Below are 22,019 nucleotides of genomic sequence, written 5' to 3'. Positions count from 1 at the left end.
TAATCCATAAGGCTATAAGTAAGATAGTGTGCGTGTAACTGAACTCTCGTATAAAATGAGCCTCCTGTTACTGAACACATTTCACTAAACCCTTGTGCAACTGAACACTCATGTAACTGAATCCCATTTAACGGAACCCTCGTTCAGCTGTACCCTTGCTTACCTCAAACCCCTTTTAACGCAAACCCGATTTAAATCGAGCCCTGTTTGACTTCACTCAATCCACAGTCTAAAGATAAATTTGAACTAGCGCTGATTAGAAGCTCAAAATTGCCTCTCGCTTCGTTCGTATTTTATTGTTTATAATACCCATCTGGCTAACCCCAAAACTTTCCCAGATGGGAAAAAAACTTTTGGAATGAGCCACGGCCTGATAATGTGTTGTTTTTTTGTGAAGTAATTCACGGTAGATCTATCTTTTTCTTTATTTCTGATTAAATTTATCAGCAATTTTTAAGACGCTCATTTTAATTCTTAATCAACTTTTAATAGTGTCGTGTGCTTTCAAATTTTGAGCCTGGTTATAGAATTCCAAGTAATGTATATGAAGTAATTTACAGCCCTCCTCCATTAAAGAGGGTGAGGTAGAGGCCACCTTTAAATTAAAGTTCGTGGTTTGCGTAATAGCTCAAACTTTCAGGCGCATTACCGAGAGGAGAAAACACCAATGGAAACAAAGAAAAAAAATTTAAGACTCAATTTGTAAGTTTGCATTTTAGTGACATTTATCCTCGGTTAATGATTTTTTACTGAATTGTCTAGTGTTTTTTTTTGCATAGTAATCCCCATATAATAGAGAGTGGAAGGCAAATTTAATGATTCTTGGCATAAGAGCATTAGTAGACTAAGGGGCCTGAAAACTCAAATAATTGACTGCACAGTAGTCAGAACTGACTTGGTTGTTTTTCACTGGTTTCCTAATTATTGCGTACTATATTTTCAATTCCATATTCAGTTTTAAGCTTAACTATAGACACCAAGTATAAGAATAATGGGTCTTAAAAAGACAAGAAGAAAAACTTTAAAATGGTTAACCTTCGAATAACAGCATTGTCATAACTTATATTTTTTAAAATATAAACACAGAGAAACATAGGAACTATTTCTAAAAAATCTTGCGAATCAAAGAAATATAGCTTTTTGTTATTTTTACTGGACATCACAGAGGGAAAGCAATCAAGCAGAATTTCATGCAGGTGAGCTAATTAGGTTTTAAAAAGGCGGGGTATTCGGCTTTCTTTTTTACATACGCTTAAGGAATAATGAGATTGGCTGCGAAAAGAAGTCAGACCCGTATAGTACAGCATGCTTTCGCCTAGTTACTATGGGGGAAGTAATCCACCCTGATCTTGTTTATTAATTTAAATATATTTTTTATACAAAAGAAGTGTTTTAAAGAAAAGAGCAAAGAAGAAGAAAAAATCTCGGCACTTGGACTTTTCATTCTTTTTACTAGCTTAAAATTCCACCCAGTAAAACCTATAAACCAATCAGGTTTTTGAAAGACGGGGTTTGAATTAAACTTTCAAGCCCCGCACTACTTGAATTAAAATAAAGTAGTAGCGAGCATCAAGCCATGGCTAATTGTAGAAAAAGCCAAGACAGATAGTCCGAATGAGTGAGAGGCAAATCTGGTATAAGCCCTTTTTAGGATTGTATAAAAATGATGTAATATTTTTGTTGATAGATATAAGTCTATCTATCATTCGTCCATACCCCATTCCTTGGACAGAACTAAGGTAGATAGTTATAGAACTAAGGGATAAAAGATTGGATTGATTTTGGGTTGACGCGTGAGGGACAATGTCCACTGGACTTGTATGCAAAGTCTGGGACTGAATTTGCTTGGACTCACAGGCGACGAACAAGTGAAAACTAAGCCTAATAGGCTTGGCTGCTTGTAGTCTAAAGGTGGAATACCGTGCCATAGGATTGACACATGACCAACAAGTTCCTTGGACTCGCCGACGAATGGTGAAACCTTTCCGTTTTCCATTTTTATATACGCTGAAGGAATATTGCGATTGAGGTCACAGACGAATGGATATAGCATTCTTTTACCTCCGGACTGCTTGAAAGTAATCCTTCTTTTTCTTCTTGTTAATACAAGTAGCCATGATTCAGGGTTGCTCACTATGGGTGCTACTATTTCACTATCATGGATAATAATTATTTTATTGTAATTTGTTTTTATTTCTTTTTTTCTCTATAACTTTGCCATCTTTTAACTGTATATTTTCTACCCTTTTTTGGACTTGTACACGTCGAATTACCGATTTTGTATGTTCTGATTTTTGGGGTTTCTCCCAACTTGATCATTGATGTGGACTTAAGCATATACATGCATATAAAGTTAAGTAAAGCAAAATATTGTAATTTTGGTCCAAATACTTATCGAAAGATCGAGTCCTTTGCATTTGTTTTCCATACTTCTAAAGGATTCCGGTGCCTGAAGTTAAGAACTCAGTAATAAGATTTTTTTAAATCGGTTCAAAATGGATGAAAGTACGGTTTTGTTCCACAATATGTGGCCCAAACGCCATAAGCAATCTTTTTTCAATTATTTGGTTTAGATAAGGGAAAAGAAACCCAAATAATTGATTATTCACTAAGTATGGGCTGCTGAAAGTTCAAATTCTTATGAAAATTGACGATGTCTCTAAAAGAAATGAACAAATTATTGCTTGATTTTTATTTGGAATTAAGTTAAAGATCACTCAGGATTTCAATTATTCTTTTTTCTTTTTTGATTAGAAAATCTACTGGATTGGACCCAGTTGGAAAGAAAGGGTGAGTCTGTAGTGAATTGTTGAATTTCGCTTTAGAGTAGTGCATGATTTCTTTGACTAATCAGCTATGCCCAAAAAATGTAACACACTTCTGACCTGTCTCCTTTTTTTTGTAGAATGCTTTAAGAGGACTTTTTTTATTTTGTTTAGTTAGAAAATAGCGATTGGACCTTCGATATCGACCTTCGATTTTTCGATATTATGCCAGAATTGGTGATAAGAGTAACTTGTTGTTTACTCGCTTAATATGATGTTTTGAAAAAAATTTGAAACAACTGATTTTCTTTAGAAGGTTTGGTGTTTAGATTCAGGCCTCAGACCCTCCCCCCCCCTCCCTCCTTGAGAATAAACAAAATTGTAAGTTTTTCCCAATTTCTTGGCACCTCTTATGCACGAAAATCTAAAAAGTTTTTACTATTATTTTGACCCCCTCCCAAAAATATTCTGCGTATGTCCTTGTTTAAGCTCAAATTATAAACAGTACACTCATTTCTTTTCAAAGTGTTTAGCCTGTATGTACTACAGAAAATGCAAACAAGATTTAGATATAATATTTTTTTCCTTGAAGTATGTACAATATGATGAACATTCGTATAACCAAAACACTGAAAAGAAAAAAAAAAGAAGGGGAAACTTGTTAAAAAAAGGAGTTCTGGTGGTGGAAATGACTGCTGGAAAAAAGGAAATACTAGAGAAAAACAAATATGGAGCAAGAAAGAGAGCGAATTGCATGGACGAAACAACATATGTATGCAATGTGTACAACTCTTATTACAGCCAACCAGAGACTGGATAAATGGTAGGAGACAAAGAATCTGTAAAAAGGTAGTTAAGACATCAAAGCAAAGAGAGGTGCAGGAATATTGAAAAAGGGCACCACAGCGAAAGATATGCCCAGAAGGGATTGCAGAAACTTATTAAGTCATCACTTATAGCCCTAATCGTATACTTAGTAAGTTATAAAGCTTACAGACTTAATATTTATACGTTTAAAATATTATGTATTCACAAAAATATATTGCATATTAGAATAATGAAACTAGATTGTTTGTTTGAAATATAATGATATATAAAAAAAAAATCTGGAGGTTTGAGCATTGTTATTTTTTCTAAACTTACATCTACTGTTTAATAAATAATTACCAGATTAACATCATCGTCACCTTAATAAGCTTACAATGGTTTTATTTTTGTTGTTAGAAATCATGTATTGCCCGTTTTTGTCTGCTTGTTGCATGGTAGTCTTCTTAGTAGATTAATTTTACCGTGGTCCTCATGCACACACCTCGTATGTATAGATAGATAGATAGATAGAAAAGTGTATTAAAGCCAAAAATACGGCCATGAACACAAAAAGAGCACACATATAATAAACTTAGATCGGCGATCATCATAAAAAGCACAAATATAATGAACTTGTATTAGCCATCATCAACAAACATTTAAATAAAACATACACTTAAAAACAAGTTTTTTTCGACTTAAAGCTAGGAACGGCAATACAACTTAGAACTAACAGACATTAATCCATATAAGTGGGAGAGAGGTGCTGCCCCTTCGTCGGCCCTCTGTCGTTACGCTAAAATTTTACCTTTTGTCATAATGCTTTAAGAAAGACGGCTCAAACACAAGAGCCGTTGAATTTTAATAAGAAATGTTTAGCAAGAACTTTAAGACAGCCCTCCCCCCTCCCCCCAATGTTTCTTACTATCGGCTGATAAAATTGCGTTTTTTAAAATTTAATTTCAACTCAACACTTTTGTAACAAAAGAGAAATGCAATGGAATTCCTCATTGAAGAGCCTACTCTTTGCAAATATATTAATCACTACCGCTTGTTTATAAAAGACCCATAAATAAGAATTATATTAGAAGTGACGTCACTGCCTCGTATTTCCACCCATTTAAGAACTAACTTGGAATTAGACTCCTCATTTTAAAGTTCTTCATTTTATTTTCTTAACCCTGATATAAATTGAAAATAAGTTCAGCTTTACTCATTTTATTTAACAAAATTTCCATATACCTTGCTATTCTACAAATAAACTGAGGCAACGTACTTTATCCCTTCTCTTGTCGTAGAGAGCCCCTGGCACCGGCTCAAGCAATGCATTAAATAATCCTCTTTAACCCTGCAAAGTGAGCAAGTGTATCTGTCTTCATTGGGAGATCTTTCTTTAGCATATCTTTTAAATCTTGAATTAAATGGCAGGCAGTTAGCCCTGAGTTGCATCCACTGTGAAATATCTAGCTGGTGAATTCAGCTTAAGGTAGAACTCCTGCCCATAAACCCCCTTAAAATCTTTATAAAACTTTAATGTTTCTGATTTTTTTTTTATCTCCTCATTCCATTTTTTGGATCATTTGAATGGGGTCAGTTGGATCCCAAGAAGTTCCCAATTTTCCTTCGAGTTCTCTCTTACGGCCTCTTCCAACATCATTCGGGACGAACTGTTTTTGTCTGGCCTTAGATGGTTGGCTAAAAAGGACGATCTTTGACGATCTGTCATCCTTAATTCGCAGAAAGTGTCCTAGCCATGTCAACCTTTCTTTCATTATAGGCCAAGAAAGCGAGATAAAACCACCTTTTTCGCAATGCTTAAAATGTTCTTTCTGTAAATGTTCTTTTCGGTGCTGGAGCTTGCTCTTAAAGATGGTATTCGAGTAGAGTACGAAAACATTCGAGTCACATTATTCCATGACCTCCCAAGATGCTGCGACATTTGTCGATCACCAAGTCATCTTCAAGCTGCTTGCAAAAGCCCATTGAAGAAATGCTCTCGACGAGTAGGTCCACTTGAGTCTACACGTGACTCACACTAGCAGTTACAAGCTAAGTGCGCGAATTGGGGTGGACTTCATGTTTCGTTTAGCCTTGGGTGTCCCATAATACGTAACCTATTTGACAGTAAAAAGAAGAACCCCGGTTCTAAATGAATACACTGGAAGTATCTGTAGTCTTATATAACGTAAATGGCACTAAGGATAAAGACAATACTATCGATTCAATGCTGTCAAATTATCATATCGTTTTCGTCCAGGAGCACCTGTTTACGGCTTCTTCCATAAATTTCCTCCGGCGTAGTAAAAACCACGTTTGTTTCATCAAGAATGCTCGAAGAACGAGGGGCCGACCCCATGGTGGTCTTTCCTGTCTAATGGATCTAAAGCTTTCAGTTTTATCCCCAGCACGGTAGTTTTCAAATAAAATCTTTTGGCGGTTCAACTTGCAAACACTGTGCTGATTAACCCTTATCTTTCATGTAATAGAAACACTGTCGTTTCTCTAAATAGCTAAGTAAAACCGTGTAAGCAACTTCACGATCTACTAGACAATATCACTTCTAATGGACTGCAGTGGATTATTATTGGCGATATAAATTCTGACTCAACTACACCTTTGCCCAGATCAAGTTTGTTTCTAGATAGTCTCCCCGTTTCATATACATTTTTGGATAAAGACCTGCCCTATACATTTGTGCATCATACGGGATCTACATCTAACCTTGATCATTGTATTTGTTCTGACGGTTGCGGTTCTAAATTAGTCCACGCAGACGATGATGAAAATGATACCGACCACTTACCTATATCAGTAAAACTTCCAATCGGTACCGACGGCATAAGTTTATACAATCCTAAACACTGGTTTGAGAGGCGACATTGGGAAAAAGAAAATTGGTGGCTTTGCCTAACGATATTTGCGTCGCTTCTATCTTCGGTCCGAGTGTCCTTTCATCTCTTGCAACTCAGTGAAATGAGTCACAATAAGAAGCTAGACCTGAATGTCCACTATTATAGCATTATATCACGTATTAAGCAATCTGAAGCTATCGCAGTGCCTCTTGATCGGTCTCGAGTGAATGCTCGGAAACCGATCTGGAATCTTGACGCCAAACTTAAACCGATAAAAATAAAGCCAAGCTTTGGCTTCGCATTTAGGCAGCCTGTGGTAGACTCTCCTCTGGTAGTATCCAATATCAAGCAAAAAACCAAATCTGCTCTTAAAAGCAGCTTCGAAAAAACCGATTTTGTGTGGTAAAAAATTTTCCCCAAAATCGGAGCGAGTGGAATCAAGTGCTGAACAGCTCCAAGTTCGAAGATGAGAACGCCAAGTGTAACATATCTCCTTCACGATGGGTTTCGCATTATTCAAGGATTGTTTCGAGAGTATATTTCTTATTGCAGGCGGTTTATTCAAAACTAATAAACACATATCTGTCTAATTTCATTTTGCAGAGAACTGTTACCCCAATATCTTATGATCTTGTAGTCAAGTCAATTAAGCTTCTTAAATCGAAATATATTAATATCGATGGTATTTGCGCCGAAAATATACGGCCTGATTTAAAAGAGTTAATGTTGCATTTGCAGTTGCTGTTTCAGATGTGTTTGTGTTTCCATTGTACCGGATAGCTTCTTTTGTGGATCAGTTACAATGTTGGGAGCGTTATCGTTTTAATCCTCTGTGTCATGAAACAGTGGCCTAAATCGATTTTGCGATTCTGTTTCTAGATATGTTGGGCTTTTTAAGTCTAATCATCCGGCAAAGTTTCTTTTAATGGTTAACGAATCTAAAAAAGGTTTCAGGCATGGCTGACTTTTAGATACCTTCTTTCTTTTTAATAATAAATTAAACATGAAACTACTTATTTCACTTTATTATTTTGGATATTACTTTTTATATTACCTTGTGTCGTGAAAAAGTGGCCCTGAGTGGCTTTGACAAGTTTTCCGGATGGACCAAAACAGTATATCTTGAACTATTCTGCAAAATAGCATGAAAGGGTAAAAGAAATGTTTGAAGCGCTGAATCAGGCTGGGATTAGATTATAAACATGGCTTAAAATATTTTTGGAAGATACCCAAAGTACGCGTATGTAGGGCAAGATAAAGACAGAGTATTCTTCAGTCTGCGGTCTTTGGCGGTTGAATGCTACAGTGAGTTTATTGTAGTAATAATAGTAGTGTTATTAGCGTTTTGATTTTTTCTTTTCTTTTTTTCTAGAGCTGTTCGAAATGAGCTCGAAGCTTTGTCTCAAATTGCCGAGCATTTCAATGCTAAATTAGCCGTTTCTATCCTAAGACGTGGAGCTTCAGAGTTGGAAGGTCCTCGTTCTGTCAGTGCGGATAGTGTTGACCTTGATAAGCTTTTTGAATTCCTTACAGAAGTACAAAGTGATTCAAAGGCGAATCTCCTCCAAGAGATTGAGGATCAAATGAACGAGCTTGCAGAGGACTTAAAGAATGAGGTGGGTTGAAAGGTGATGAACGAAAAGCCTGTGGTGGATTTGTTTATCAGAGATGGCGTTGGTAAAGACAAAACTTGTTTTTATGTGGCGGGAGGGGTACGGGAAACAGATTCTCGATATACGTTCTCTGTTCATTCGCTTATGTCTTTGGAAATGTCTACACATTCATTAGAGCTCCAGTAAAAAAAAAAAAAATATAAAATAAAAAAATGACAACACTCGTATAAAAAAAGGTAAAGGACAATTACTTGCGCCAACTAAAATGTGAGAAGATCCCTCCAATCGAACAATAGAGAAATGGATGAAAAACTTCAAAAAAAGAGTCTGAGGACCGTTGCCATATTCAAGGAAGCTATGTTGAGACCTGTCGCTTTTTAAAAAGTCGTGGACAACTCTGTGCTATGCCTCAAGTAATGTACAGAGCTAAGTTGGTTCGTTTCCAATATTTGCTCCAGAATAAAGAAGAAAAATCCTGATTGTCTCAAGTTCAATTCAACACAGTGAGCAACTAACTATTAAAAAGTATAAACAAAAGTGTAATATCAAAAAAGTTGAACGAAAAAATAAAAACATTGTAATAAAATAGTCAATAATATATTCCCAATTTTTTTATCAAGATAAAAGCTATAGAGGCAGATTGGTTTACAGATTCACATCTTCCACCCAGCAAAATTACAATTCAAGGTGAAGAAACACATTTAGTCCTTTCGTTTGCTGAGGAAGTGAGCTAACATACACAAACATGCTATGAAAATATCTTAAAAGGTTTCTTCCCGTTACGGAGTGCAGACATTGACCCGAAAAGCCTATGATGAACCCTGATTTGCGGCTTTCCAAACTAAATCGTTCCGAAAAAATTACTGGCATCACCTGCCTCAACTGTGTCCAAACGAATGACTACTACTCTTAATCAACTCCTCGCATACCATCATGCATGCAGTCCAACTGCAGTAGCTTCTGTTGCTAGGTCATGTCCGGTTTATGTCCCACATTTAATTTATCAAAGTAGTTTGGATGGAAGGATGGATTCAGTTTTTGTTGAAATCTTTTATGTGCTGGTTGGAAAATTTCTCTGGTAATCCCTTCTCAATCTTTATTAGAACTACAGGGAACAGAGATGCACACGGGAAGTTCGTTTTTATCATAATGTTCTCAATGGAGAATCCCTGAGTTGTCCTACTTGGTTGGAAGGAAGTTAAGTAAAGTAAGTTTTTTTCTAGAGCTGTCCGAAATGAGCTCGAAGCTTTGTCTCAAATTGCTGAGCAGTTAAATGCTAAATTAGCCGTTTCTATCCTAAGACGTGGAGCTTTAGAATTTAACCTAAATGTCTTACAAAAGAGGAATACCACAAGTGCATAGTTTTGAGAAATAAAAAACGAGGGAGTCTCGACGAATCTAAAAATTATGAGACCCTTGGGAGTGGTAAGAATATATGCAAGAGGAGGAGATCAAAACTTTGCTTAGTTAACTGTCTTTGAAGAACCATTCGGCGACATAGTTATTGTCCCTTTTTACTGTAATAAATTCCATTGACTATTATCTTATCTTTCACTATTATCTTAAAATGTACAAGTAGGCTAAGAACCACGGAAATTCTAAATTATGTACATCAAAAGAATCGGACTATTATGCCTATGAATTCTAATATATAAATTTCATTAAGTTTAGTCTTACCCATCAAAGGCTACGAACCTGAGAGAATTTGCTTGATTTTGATTAAAGGGGGAAACACCCCCTAAAAGTCAAGGAATTTTAATGAAAATCACACCATCAGATTCAGCGTATCATAGAACCCTGCTAAAATTCAAGCTTCCATCTTCCAAAATGTGTAACTTTGATTTTTTTTTTTTTTTTTTTTTTTTCAGGGGTAATCGTATCGATAAGTGGTCCTAGAATATCGTGAGAGGGCTCATTTGAACGAAAATTTAAAGCTCCAGAACAGTTTTTGAGTGATTAAAAAGATTGGAGGGCAGCCAGCCCGCTTCTCACGCCTTTTTTTTTGCCTAAGTCGTTTGATCAAAAATTTGAGATTGCCGTATTGTTCTACAAAGTTTAAAAGTGCAATAACTATGCCTTTGGAGATAACATGACCCTCCTTTGCCCCTGGGGAAAGTTCTTTAAGCTATGAAATTTGCCTGTTGTTTACGTGTAGTATTCGTTATTGGGAAGTATGCATACATTTTGAGGTGGGGGGGGGGGGAGGGTGAATTTTCTGTTATAAGATTTTACACGGGGAAAATTTTTATGGGGAGGGAAGTTTCCGGGGGGTGAACTTTTCAGGGGAAATTTTGCACTGGGGGAATTCGGCAGAATTTCTATATGAAATTCTTTTTATTTGTCTTACTCTCGTTTTGCCAACTCAATTCTACATGTTGAGATGTTAATGGTAACTACCCGGGAAAAATTTTCACCAGGATTGAATTGTCTAGAGATTCTTTCCGTGGAGGGGGAGCCAGATTTCTGGCATTATTTAAAGGATCAGAAATTAGATAAAAAAAAAACGTGAAAGTTTTTTTTCAACTGAAAGTAAGGAGCAATATTAAAACTTTAAATAAATAGAAATTATTACGTATATAAGGGGGTTGCCCCCTCCTCAATGCCTTGCTCTTTACGCTTAAGTTTGACTTTTTGCCCCAGTTCTTCTAGAACGACTTATGAAAAACAAGGGTCGGTTAATTAGAACAATAAAAAGCTTTTTTTAAGTATTAAACAGCAACTTTAGCTTGAAGAGCGAAGTATTGAGAAAAGAACAACCCCCGCATATACGTAATAACTTTCGTTCATTTTAAGCTTTAATGTTGCTTCTTACTTTCAGCTGAAAAAACTAGTAACCGACTGGCAATATCGTATTCTAAAGGAATGTCATAGCTTCTAGTGGCCTAAGTATGTTTCTTTAGGGAATGGGCGTTATGTATTTATTTGCACCAAGTTATGAGTCAATCCAGTGTGCTTGTGCAACATTTAAGGAAGTAATAGATCTGGCTTCTGAATGGCTCATTAGCGATACTATTTATTATCACAAAGTTATTAAGTTCAATATAATTGGTATGATGTACGTTTTTTAATTTAGATATCACTTTCAACGAACGTTCCCTCTTCGGCTCAAATCCGAACTACGCCTCTTCCTCGTCGCTCATGGGTAGTTCCCAATGAGAGTATGTATTCAAACATCCCGCCACCTGAGTCAATATCAGAGGCTCCCATCTCGCCGCCTGATTCTTTACCAACTGATGACGACATAGAATCCTTTGACCAGTCAGAAATGGCTAGAATGCCTTCACCCTTGCCTCCCTCCCCTTTACCTCCTGACGAAGATCAGATGCCGCCACCACCGCCTGAAGCATATACTCCAGGAGTTGCTGGTACGTTATTATTATAATTTTTTTATAACCCCTTGTATTATGAAAATTGTGTACGCGTGCTGCAGTCAATTCACAGTTTTAGGGAAAAGAACTAGTCAAGCGACCTAAATTTGTTGGGGGGAAAATGTATAAAGTAAAACCAAGCGTATCCAATTTTTGAATCTGGAATGCACGCTGGGATTCCTTTGGACCCTTCCCTATCCCCCCTCAGGTTACACTGTCTTCGCAGTAATTTTCTATATTTTACACGTGACAATACCGACGCAAAAAGCTAGTGTTGACTTTAAATGAAAGGAGTTTGACTTGCAGTCTACTAAATGTCAAGACAGATGTCAAACAGTTCGTGATAACGAACTGTTCGTGGTAAGACAGATATCAAACAGTTTGTGGCAACGAACTGTGTAAGTAAGGAGCGACCCGGCTCAATAGTAACCGAAACTCTAAAAAACGGAATTTTGATTCCAACAGATTGATCAAAAGAATCAGATTTTTATGCTGATTTTAAAAATATAAGTTTCATCAAGTTTAGTCTTACCCATCAAAAATGTGCCTTATTTTCGAAAAAAGAGGGAAACACCCCCTAAAAGTCATAGAACCTTAAGGAAAATTACACCATCAGGTTCAGCGTATCAGAGAACCCTACTGTAGAGGTTTTGAGTTCCTATCAGCAAAAATGAGGAATTCTGTATTTTTTGTCAGAAGAAAGATCATGGATGCGTGTTTATTTGTTTTTTTGTTTTTTTTTTCCAGGGGTGATCGTATCGACCCAGTGGTCCTAGAATATCGCGGGAGGGCTCATTCAAACGGAAATTAAAAATTATAGTGCCCTTTTTAAGTGACAAAAAAATGGAGGGCAACTAGGCCCCTCCCACGCTCATTTTTTCCCAAAGTCACTTGATCAAAATTTTGAGATAGCCTTTTTGTTCACCATGGTCAGGGAAATATAATAACTATGTCTTTAATAATGACTTAATCCCCCACAGTCCCCGGAGGAAGGGCTGCAAGTTATGAACTTGCCCAATGTTTACATATAGTATTGGTTATTGGGAAGTATACATACGTTTTCAGGGTTTTTTTTGGCTAGTAGTGGGGGGGGGGGGTATCGGGGGTTACGTGGGAGGATCTTTCCATGGAGGAAGTTTTCATTGGGGAAGGGACATTGCTATGAAGGGGGCACCGAATTTCACAGTATTATTTAAAAAAAAAACTATCAGAAATTAAATAAAAAAATTACAAATTTTCAACTGAAAAACTTTTCAACATCAAAACTTAAAGGAACAGAAACTATTACATATATGACTGGGTTCGCCCCTAGTCAATACCTCGCTCTTTACGCTAAAGTTTTTCGTAATACTTTCATAAGAGCTATTTATTCTAATTAACGACCTTTGTGATTAAGGAGCCAGGTATTGACTAGGCGGCAAACCCAAGTTTTTTTTACTAAAAGTAAGGAGCGACATTAAAACTTAAAACGAACAGAAGTTATTCTGTATATGAAAGGGGCTGTCCCCTCCTCAATGACTCGCTCTTTACGCTAAAGTTTGACTCTGTCTCACAAATTAATTTTTAAAATAATAAAACACTTTAGCGTAAAGAGCGAGGCGTTGAGGAGGGGACAGTCCCTTATATACGTAATAATTTCTATTTATTTAAAGTTTTGATATTGCTCCTTACTTTCAGTTGAAAAAAACTTTCATGTTTTTTTTTATCTAATTTCTGATCCTTTTTTAAATAATGCCGGAAATCCGGCTCCCCCTCCACGGAAAGGACCTCTAGACAATTCAATCCTGGTGAAAAATTTTCCCGGGTAGTTACCATTAACATCTTAACATGTAGAATATTGAAAATTTAACACTTCTGTGTGAACAGTATTACACTCTGACTGTCTGTAGTGCATTTAATTACTTAAAATCTTAGAGTAACCCACGATCAGAAAACCACGTTTAACAAATTACTATTTTTTATCAACAGATCATAATAAAAAGTATTGTTTTCCAGAGAAATTGCCTACGGATTTTTCTGGGTACCCGGCTGACTGACCGTATTTCAAACAGTAGGCTGTACGAAAAGTGCGGTTCAATCCCGTTTCCTAAGACTGTAATGAGAGACCGGGTGTGAGTAATGGGGACCTTTCGGCGGATGAAGGATGGAATATGGACAGTATTGGAAACCAATCGAAGGCTAAACTGACAAAGGGTTGTCTTCGTCTGGGGTGGGAGGATGTCGTAAATAAAGATTTAAGGGACATTGGGACCTCCTGGGAGAGTGTAAGGAGGGAAGCTTTGAAGAAATTGGGATGTAGGAGGAGCTTGCGTAGCGGTGTTGACCGCAAGCGGCTTGGTGCTGCTGTGAGTTGTCAGTAGTAGTGGTAGTAATAAGATAGTACCGTCGAAATGATAGCCGGCCGGTAACAGATACAATTTGTAAGTTTCTTGTGTTTCCTTTTTTAATCCTCCGCCCTAATGAATAAGTTGTCCCTTGCGTGCAGTTATAATTTCTGTTTGTTTTAATTTTTAATGTCGCTCCTTAATTTCAGTTAAAAAAACTTTTTTTTTTTTTTTTTTAATACCGTTTTTAAAGTAGATGCCCGGTAGAATTTTGAAAATTTACCACTTCTGTGTGAACAATATTACTATCGAATTTCTGAATTACCTTAATGTAATGAAGCACTTACTGGTAACCACTAAAATAGTTCTATGTTATAAAACGCTATTTTTACGCGTTAGCTATTCATTAAAAGATCGCTTTTTCAGCCTTATTAAATTAAAAAAACAAGTTTTTTAAACTGAAAGTAAGGAGCGACATTAAAACTTAAAATGAACAGAAATTATTCCGTACATGAAAGGGGCTGTCCCCTCCTCAACGCCTCGCTCTTTATTCCGTATATGAAAGGGGCTGTCCCCTCCTCAACGCCTCGCTCTTTACGCTAAAGTTTGACTCTGTCTCACAATTTTTTTTTAAAACAATAAAAAACTTTAGCGTAAAGAGCGAGGCGTTGAGGAGGGGACAGCCCCTTTCATATACGGAATAAAGAGCGAGGCGTTGAGGAGGGGACAGCCCCTTTCATGTACGGAATAATTTCTGTTCGTTTTAAGTTTTAATGTCGCTCCTTACTTTCAGTTTAAAAAACTTGTTTTTTTTATTTAATTTCTGATCGTTTTTTAGTTAATGCAGCTTTTATTTGCATAAAAATTTACTTTTCTTTTGCTAAATGAATGTCTTTACAAATTAACTTACGTAACTAACTTCTATATTAGTATATTTTTCTTCTGGCAAAAATTCAAAGTAGCAGATTTTTGCAGATATGAGCTTGAATCCTATATAAGAGGGTTTTCTGATACGCTGAATCTGACGGTGTGATTTTCATTACAATTCTTTTACTTGTAGGGGAGTTTTCCCCCCTCTTTAAAAACTCGAGTAAATTTCCTCAGGCTTGTTGCCTTTGATGAGTAATACTAAACTTATTAACATTTACATATTTAGAATCAGCATTATAAACCAATTCTTTTGATACATATATTGACATCAAAATTCCGTTTTTAAAAGTTTCGATTACGATTGAGCTGTGTCGATTGTTTTTTTTTTGTTTTTTTTTTTTATTAAGTGTATGTTATTACGTATATAAGGGGGTTGTGCCCTTAGTCAACACCAACCTCTTTACTTTAAAATTTAAAAAAAAATTTGATTCACAAACCCATGAATCACAAAGGCAGTTTAATTAGAATAGATAGCTCTTTTGAAAGCACAAAAAAAAAACTGTAGCTTAAAGAGCGAGGTATTGAATTGGGGTAGAACCTCCTCATATACGTTATAATTTCTGTTCGTTTTAAGTTCTAATATTCCTTCTTACATTTCAGTTGAAAAAACTTGCTTTTTTTAATTTAATTTCTGATCGTTTTTTAAATAATGCTTGGAAATCCGGCACCCCCTTCATAGAAATGTCCCTTACCCCAAAGAAACATCCTCCACGGAAATATTCTCCAGAGTAACTCCCTCCTCTAGCCCCCCTCCAGAAAAAATCCTTCCTGAAAATGGTTGTATACTTCCCAATAACCAATAAATAATGCTGGCAAGTCCGGCGCCCCCTTCATGGCGATTTCCCTTCCCCCATGAAAACTTCCTTCATGAACAGATCCTCCAACATAACCCTCGACCCACCCTTCCCTCCCCCAAGCACAAAAAAAACCTCCTGAAAACTTCTGTATACTTCAGAATAACCAATACTATATGTTAACTTTGGGTAAAGTTCATATCTTTTAGCCCTCCCTCTGTGTACTTCGTGGGATTAAGTCATCCCAAAAGACATATTTATCATATTTTCGACCATGCTGAACAAAATGGCTATCTCAAAATTTTGATCAGGTGACTTTGGTAAAAAAATAAGCGTTGGAGGGGGCATAGTTGCCCTCCATTTTTTGGGTCACTTAAAAAGGGCACTAGAACTTTTAATTTCCGTTCCAATGAGCCCTCTCACGATATTCTAGGACAACTTGGTCGATACGATCACCCCTGGGGAAAAAAAAACAACAAACAAACAAACAAATAAACACGCATCCGTGATCTTTCTTCTGGCAAAAAATGCAAAATTCCACATTTTTGTAGACGAGAGCTTGAAACCTCTACGGTCGGGTTCTCTGATACGCTGAATATGGTGGTGTGATTTTCATTAAGGTTCTGTAACTTTTAGAGGGTCTTTTCCCCCTTTTTTTGAAAATCAGCCAAATTTTCTCAGGCGCGAAACTTTTGATGGGTAGCTCTAAACTTGATGAAAGTTATATATTTGAAATCAGCATTGAAATCTGATTCTTTTGATATATCTATTGGTATCAAAAACCCGTTTTCTAGAGTTTCGGTTACCATTGAGCCGGGTCGCTCCTTACTTACAGTTCGTTACCACGAACTGTTTGATATAGTAGCTAAGTAGTGGTAAGAATAAGGAGTTAAAAACAAAGTAGTAACTAAGAATGCGGTAGTAACTAAAAACTACGAGGGATCATGTTCATGGTGGAAACACTACCGCTGGTGTTCCCTGGAAAGGGATCATGTGTTCTATGCGGTTATGGTGCTTTCCCACTAAGCCATAGAACCTTTTGCAATAACATAACTTAAGAGATTTATGTCATATCATGTAAATTTACAGGATAATTTTTTGTCTGTATCTGAGGCATTACTTAGTAAACTTGAGCTCTTTATTGATTTTTATGCTACACAAGTTAATGCTACGTTATGGAATAGTGAACACAGTAGCAACAAAATGGAATTTTTGGATGAGCAATTAGACAATTTGGACGACTAATTAAGGACTTTTCCTAGAAATCCCTTCAGGCTTGATCAGAGCTTAAATCTCCTTCTTCATTCCACGGTTTTAGTTTTTGAATAGTTTACTTGTGATGTTTGTGATGAGTTTAGTTGATGATTATCATGTTTTTATTCATTTTTACGTTACCCTAGTGTGAAAGGACTTGTTTTGGCGTGGAAGAGTATGTGTAACGTAACTTGGCCGTATAACATAAAATTATGGTTTTAGTGTGAAGGCCGCTTTAACTGTAGCATGCACGTAATGGCTCTTGGTTTTCGACTGTCTTGATAGTGTTTATTTTCAGGCTTACACTTGCACCAACCTACCTTACCTGAACCGACGGAAAAACCCCCTCCACCACCTATAGAACGTCATAAAGTTGAAAAAGCAGAGGAACCAATATACGAGTCAGTGAAACCCCGAATTTATGAGAACCATGAGGAAAGGATCAGACGAGAGAGTGGCAACCTCCCACCTGGAGCCAAGTCTCCACGGGTACAAAAACTCTCTGAATCACGAGGGGTAAATTTAAATTTATGTGTTAAAATATTGTACAGTGTGTCTCAAAAGTCACTGACTATCTTCTGACTGGTAGAGGTCCTCCATAGTAAAAATTTTAGCTAGTTTAGGCTGAGTTATGTAATAGGTTTGCGTTTTGTCAATTGAATATAGCTTTTCGGGTCTTTTATTCATATTTGTCTATTTATGTTAACACAATCATCGCCTATTGTAAACAGGGTTGCCACTGGTTTGAGAATTCGTCTAAAATTTTTATGCCTTAGAAGAAAAATAAATTACTAAAAATACTAATTTTGGAAAAGAGGCGTCAAACCGGCAGCGCAGCAGAACAATACATAGAATATGTTAAAATCGTAAGAAGTGGCGGGAAAATCGAAAGAATCATGAGTCTGGTGGAGAATGTAACCAGACCTCTCTCTCTCTCTCTCTCTCTCTCTCTCTCTCTCTCTCTCTCTCTCTCTCTCTCTCTCTCTCTCTCTCTCTCTCTCTCTCTCTCTTCTCTCTCTCTCTCTCTCTCTCTCTCTCTCTCTCTCTCTCTCTCTCTCTCTCTCTCTCTCTCTCTCTCTCTCTCTCTCTCTCTCTCTCTCTCTCTCTCTCTCTCTCTCTTTGTGTGCCTGCTTTTTTATTCGCAGAAAAGATCGATTTTGAGCTGCTCAAAAGCCGTACTGTGTAATTTTGATTTTTAGTTTTCGTTATAGCATCGAAAAATCATGTCTTAATAAGAGCATGTGAAATATACAAGAATTTCAAGATAAAGGTCAACTAAACGTTGATTTTTTTTTTTTTTTTTTTTTTTTTTTTTTTTTTTTTTGACAAATCATAGCAGAAAATCAAATCGCTTAGAAGAAAGTGATAGCAATAAATTTAGTAATAAATTAGTATATAATAATAATAATAATAATAATTTATTTCAACCCTCTTTACATACATGAAATGCACTTAGAGGTGTACAAAAATACAAAAAAATGGAAACAATAGACAAGAAAACTCACAAAAATAAATAACATCTCAGGTACTTAGGGAACACATGATGACGAATGACTCACTTAGATTTAGGTTCTTCTGTGCCTGAAAGCGTATAAGGCAGCGAAGACCGAACCCCAAAGTCGATCGACTCTAAATCAAGGGCCAAGGCTTGTTAATTGAGATGTCACGACTTATTGCCTCCTTTGCCAGGAATGGACTAAGTCTGGTGCATGGTTTTCTACTTCTTCGTGGTCCAGGTGTGGCCATACATCAGAGAGAATGACAATATATGACATTACGAGAGAAAATAAAACATTTTTGCCAATTTAAAAAAATAACAAAAATAAGGCATTCACCCACATTTGAAAGAGACCCCTGTGAATTTTCTAGGACCTTGAATCATTTTTAACACACCCTGCGGAGTTGGCTTTGTAATAATGAATGGACGCTCAAAAGGTCTAGGCCCTCATTTGATGCACGTTTAGAGTAACGAAGTTTTTGAGGAAGTTCAGTTTGGAAGTATAGTGCGTTATTATTTCATTCCTCTGGCTGTAAGGACAATTGTTTTTTTTTGTTGTTTTTTTGTAGGGAGGTAAATTTGTTTAAGGCTGAATTATCTTAAAATGAACGCGGATAATTCTAACAACCAGTGTGGCTCTCTGTTTAATACGTTGTAACAAGCCATAACAATAATCACCTAAGTAATGAACTACAATTTTGCGTTTTTACATCTCATTCATAAGGAATCAGTGAACGTAGTTCCCATCTAACACAGACGTTTATCCTTGAAAAAAGGGATCTTCGTGTCGAAGCATTTAGCTTCTTGCCTGTTTTCTTACTTACTTACTATTTACTTAAGTCCCATACATCCTCATGGGACGTCTTGGGGCCACTCCTTCCAGAATCTGATGATCTAGGGCTCGATATGCTCTTCTGTCAAGTGCAGTTCGGGATAGTTGGGCAATGCGTCGTCGGTCAAACTTTTCGATCCACCTTTTGCGCGGTCTTCCCTGTGGTCAAAGCCCTTCAGTATTCCCTTCAAGCGTGATCTTGGACAGGCGTTCGGGATTTATTCGCTTTACATGGCCGAAGCAGTGCAGCTGCTGTTTTTGGATTTTGTTCAGGATAGTGTCTGGCGACTTCAGCCTTCTTCGGACTTCTTCGTTTGTGACATGGTCAGTATATCTGATCTTGGCCATCCAGCGCAGACATCACATTTAGAACGCAAGGAGGTTGCACTCGTTTTCAGCTTTTAATGTCCAAATTGCACACCCATACAGAGTAATGGGTATGATCAGACTGTTGAATAGATGCACTTTCAGATGGTTCGGAAGGTGGCTAGATTTCTAAATCTTTGATAGTCTTTTGAAGCTAGAGCTGGCAAGACCGAGGCGGCATTTAATGTCGACAGTGTAGCAGTTGTCAGCCGTCAAAAGAATGCCGAGGTAAAGGAATTGATTGACTGTTTCCACTTGTTCACCGTCTATTACTATCGAAGGAGGGGGGGGGGGTTGTTATCTCCTGTCGGGATGTGACCATGATTTTGGTCTTGTTTGCGTTAATTTGCATACCAAACGGCTTCATTTCTTGGGAGATGTAGTCAGCCTGTCTCTGGAGTTTTTGGGTGGTAGTGGACATCAGGTAAATATCATCCGCATATGCTAGTTTGTCAATTAGGATTCCTCCTATTCTGGCTCCATATCTGACGGGTATCAGGGAGAGGATGACATGCAGAAACAGGTTAAACAAGTGCGGCGAGAGGGTGCACCCTTGCAGGACTCCGAAAGTTGTTGGGAATTCACCAGAGAGCCCACCAGTGGTCAGTGTTTGACTTTTGAATTGGTTGTACATTTCCCCAGTGATTCCAACTATTTCATCTGGGACACCGCAGTGTCTTAGATTAGGTCAAAGGCCTGTCGGAAGTCAATAAAGAGCTGATAGAGGTCTCTGTTAAACTCGATGAACCGTTCCATCAGCTGACGCACAGTAAAGATTTGGTCAATAGTTGATCATCCCGATCGAAAGCCAGCTTGATACTCGCCAAGAACAGAGGCAGTGATTGCTTGAACTCTGCGGAGCAGGATCTTGGTCAGGATTCTGGTTTGGTGGCTTGTGAGGCTGATGGACAGGTAGCTGTCACATTTGTTCTTCGAGCCTTTTTTGTGTATTGGGACTATTGCTGCCTTGCACCACTGCTGCGTGACGTGTCCTGTAGACCAGGTGGCTGATACAAGACTGTGGTATAGGTTGGAAACATCTTCTGAACCAACATTTATCAGTTCAGCAGTGGCACCGTCTGGCCCCAGAGCTTTGCCTCGCTTTAGGGATTCTATGGTCGCTTTGGTCTCGCTTCTAAATGGAGGGGGAGAGAGGTCTCAATCAACGATTGGGAAGGAGTTTAGGACATTTGGGTCGGTCATTACTTCAGGGCTCAAAGTATTCCTTCCATCGTTCGATCTTCATCTTGGCATCATTGATGTCGTTCCCCTGCTCGTCTAGGATTACGGGCGTTGAGGGATCTTTTTTAGAGGATAACTCGCTGACTGTTTTGAAGATCTTATGGCTGTTGCCTTTCATGAACTGGGTTTCGCAGTCCTTGCACTTTTCGGCAATATGGTTGCGGAATGCCTTCCTGATTTCACGCTCAACTTTCCGTTTGAGATGTTTGTAGGTGTCTCGGCTGTTCCGGTCAGATTTGTTGTTATGTAGGCGTTTCTGGTCGCATAACCGAAATATTTCTTCAGTGATCCAAAGCTTTTCGTCTTTGGCTTTTCTACAAAAGGATGTCGCTTGCAGTCTCGAGAATTGCAGAGGTAGCATGTTCAGCCAAGCGATCGATCTTTTCGGGAGTTGCGAGCGGAGTGGATGTATTCAGGATTGTACGCCTCGGGATGTATGCTTATTTTCACATACCAACAAAAGGCATATCCATACGGAGTAGGTCGAATCCCTAGTTTTGAAAGTTAGCCCCTTTAGAAATATTTTGTAAAATGCCAAAAAAAATTGCTAGAAGCTGCTACTGAAAATCTTATATTAAGCAACAGCTCGTCTATCAAGTTGTTTCTTTTTGTATGGTTTGCTGTATTTTTTAGAAAGTGTCGCCCCAAGAATCGGTGACACCAAGTTCAGTTCTCACTTAACACCATTTCTCATTTTAATATCTAACTAATTTTTAGCTTCTTATAAAGTTGACAATGCCATTTTTTTATTTTATTTTAAAAAATTTTTAGTTGCAATTTTTTGCTCTTGTGAAAAGAAAAATATGAAAGACATGGGTTACCTTGCAAATCTAAATAAAGGGGGTTGCCGTAGCTCTTTTTTCCTTTTATTTAAAAAAAGTATAGAGCTTAAGTTTTTTTTTTAACTTAGGTCATCTTTGCACGAGACCTCGCCATTGATTCTAGGTTTCTACCTGTTGGAAGAGTGGATATTTCAGGCGATATCTATTTTGTAAGTTTTTGTATACGAATGACCTTGTTTTTCAGACTCCTGTGTACCCAAATACCTGTCACTGTGCACCAATAACCTATCTCTCGATACTCTTGGGTGCTTAGATTCCTTTTTAGTATGCCCCAAAGCCATCAATCCGTCAAACTAGCTAGATTACCGACTCTGGTAGATTTCAGTCGACCCCTAGCGATTATGCGATCATGGGCATAATGACTAATATAACAAATAGGATTTTTTTTGGAAAAAAATAATAATTGAATATTATATCAATATGAGTGCTTCAGTACATATATAAGAAAACTCGTTTAATTGTTTAATTATTCCTGCATTGTTTTTTTTTCTGTGAAGGATTGACCAAAGAATTATAATATTACAGAGCTATT

At 37.3% G+C, this 22,019-nt stretch overlaps 1 protein-coding gene across 1 annotated transcript in view; it reads left to right on the top strand.

Moving 5' to 3' along the window:
- Myo81F (unconventional myosin 81F) overlaps positions 1–22,019 on the top strand; it is a 181,788-nt gene that overhangs the window by 65,124 nt on the left and 94,645 nt on the right. Inside the window, exons 14-17 of the mRNA XM_089091950.1 lie at positions 2,755–2,790; positions 7,797–8,040; positions 11,111–11,402; positions 17,006–17,223. Coding sequence (XP_088948076.1) covers positions 2,755–2,790; positions 7,797–8,040; positions 11,111–11,402; positions 17,006–17,223 — 790 coding nt within the window. The remainder of the gene's footprint in view (positions 1–2,754; positions 2,791–7,796; positions 8,041–11,110; positions 11,403–17,005; positions 17,224–22,019) is intronic.

The sequence above is a fragment of the Artemia sp. Qi Xiang Cuo genome, chromosome 7 (genome assembly GCF_049724085.1).
Source record: "Artemia sp. Qi Xiang Cuo chromosome 7, ASM4972408v1, whole genome shotgun sequence".
Classification (NCBI taxonomy): domain Eukaryota; kingdom Metazoa; phylum Arthropoda; class Branchiopoda; order Anostraca; family Artemiidae; genus Artemia; species Artemia sp. Qi Xiang Cuo.
The sequence above is the reverse complement of the archived record's forward strand: the minus strand, read 5'-3'. Positions and strand labels throughout refer to the sequence as shown.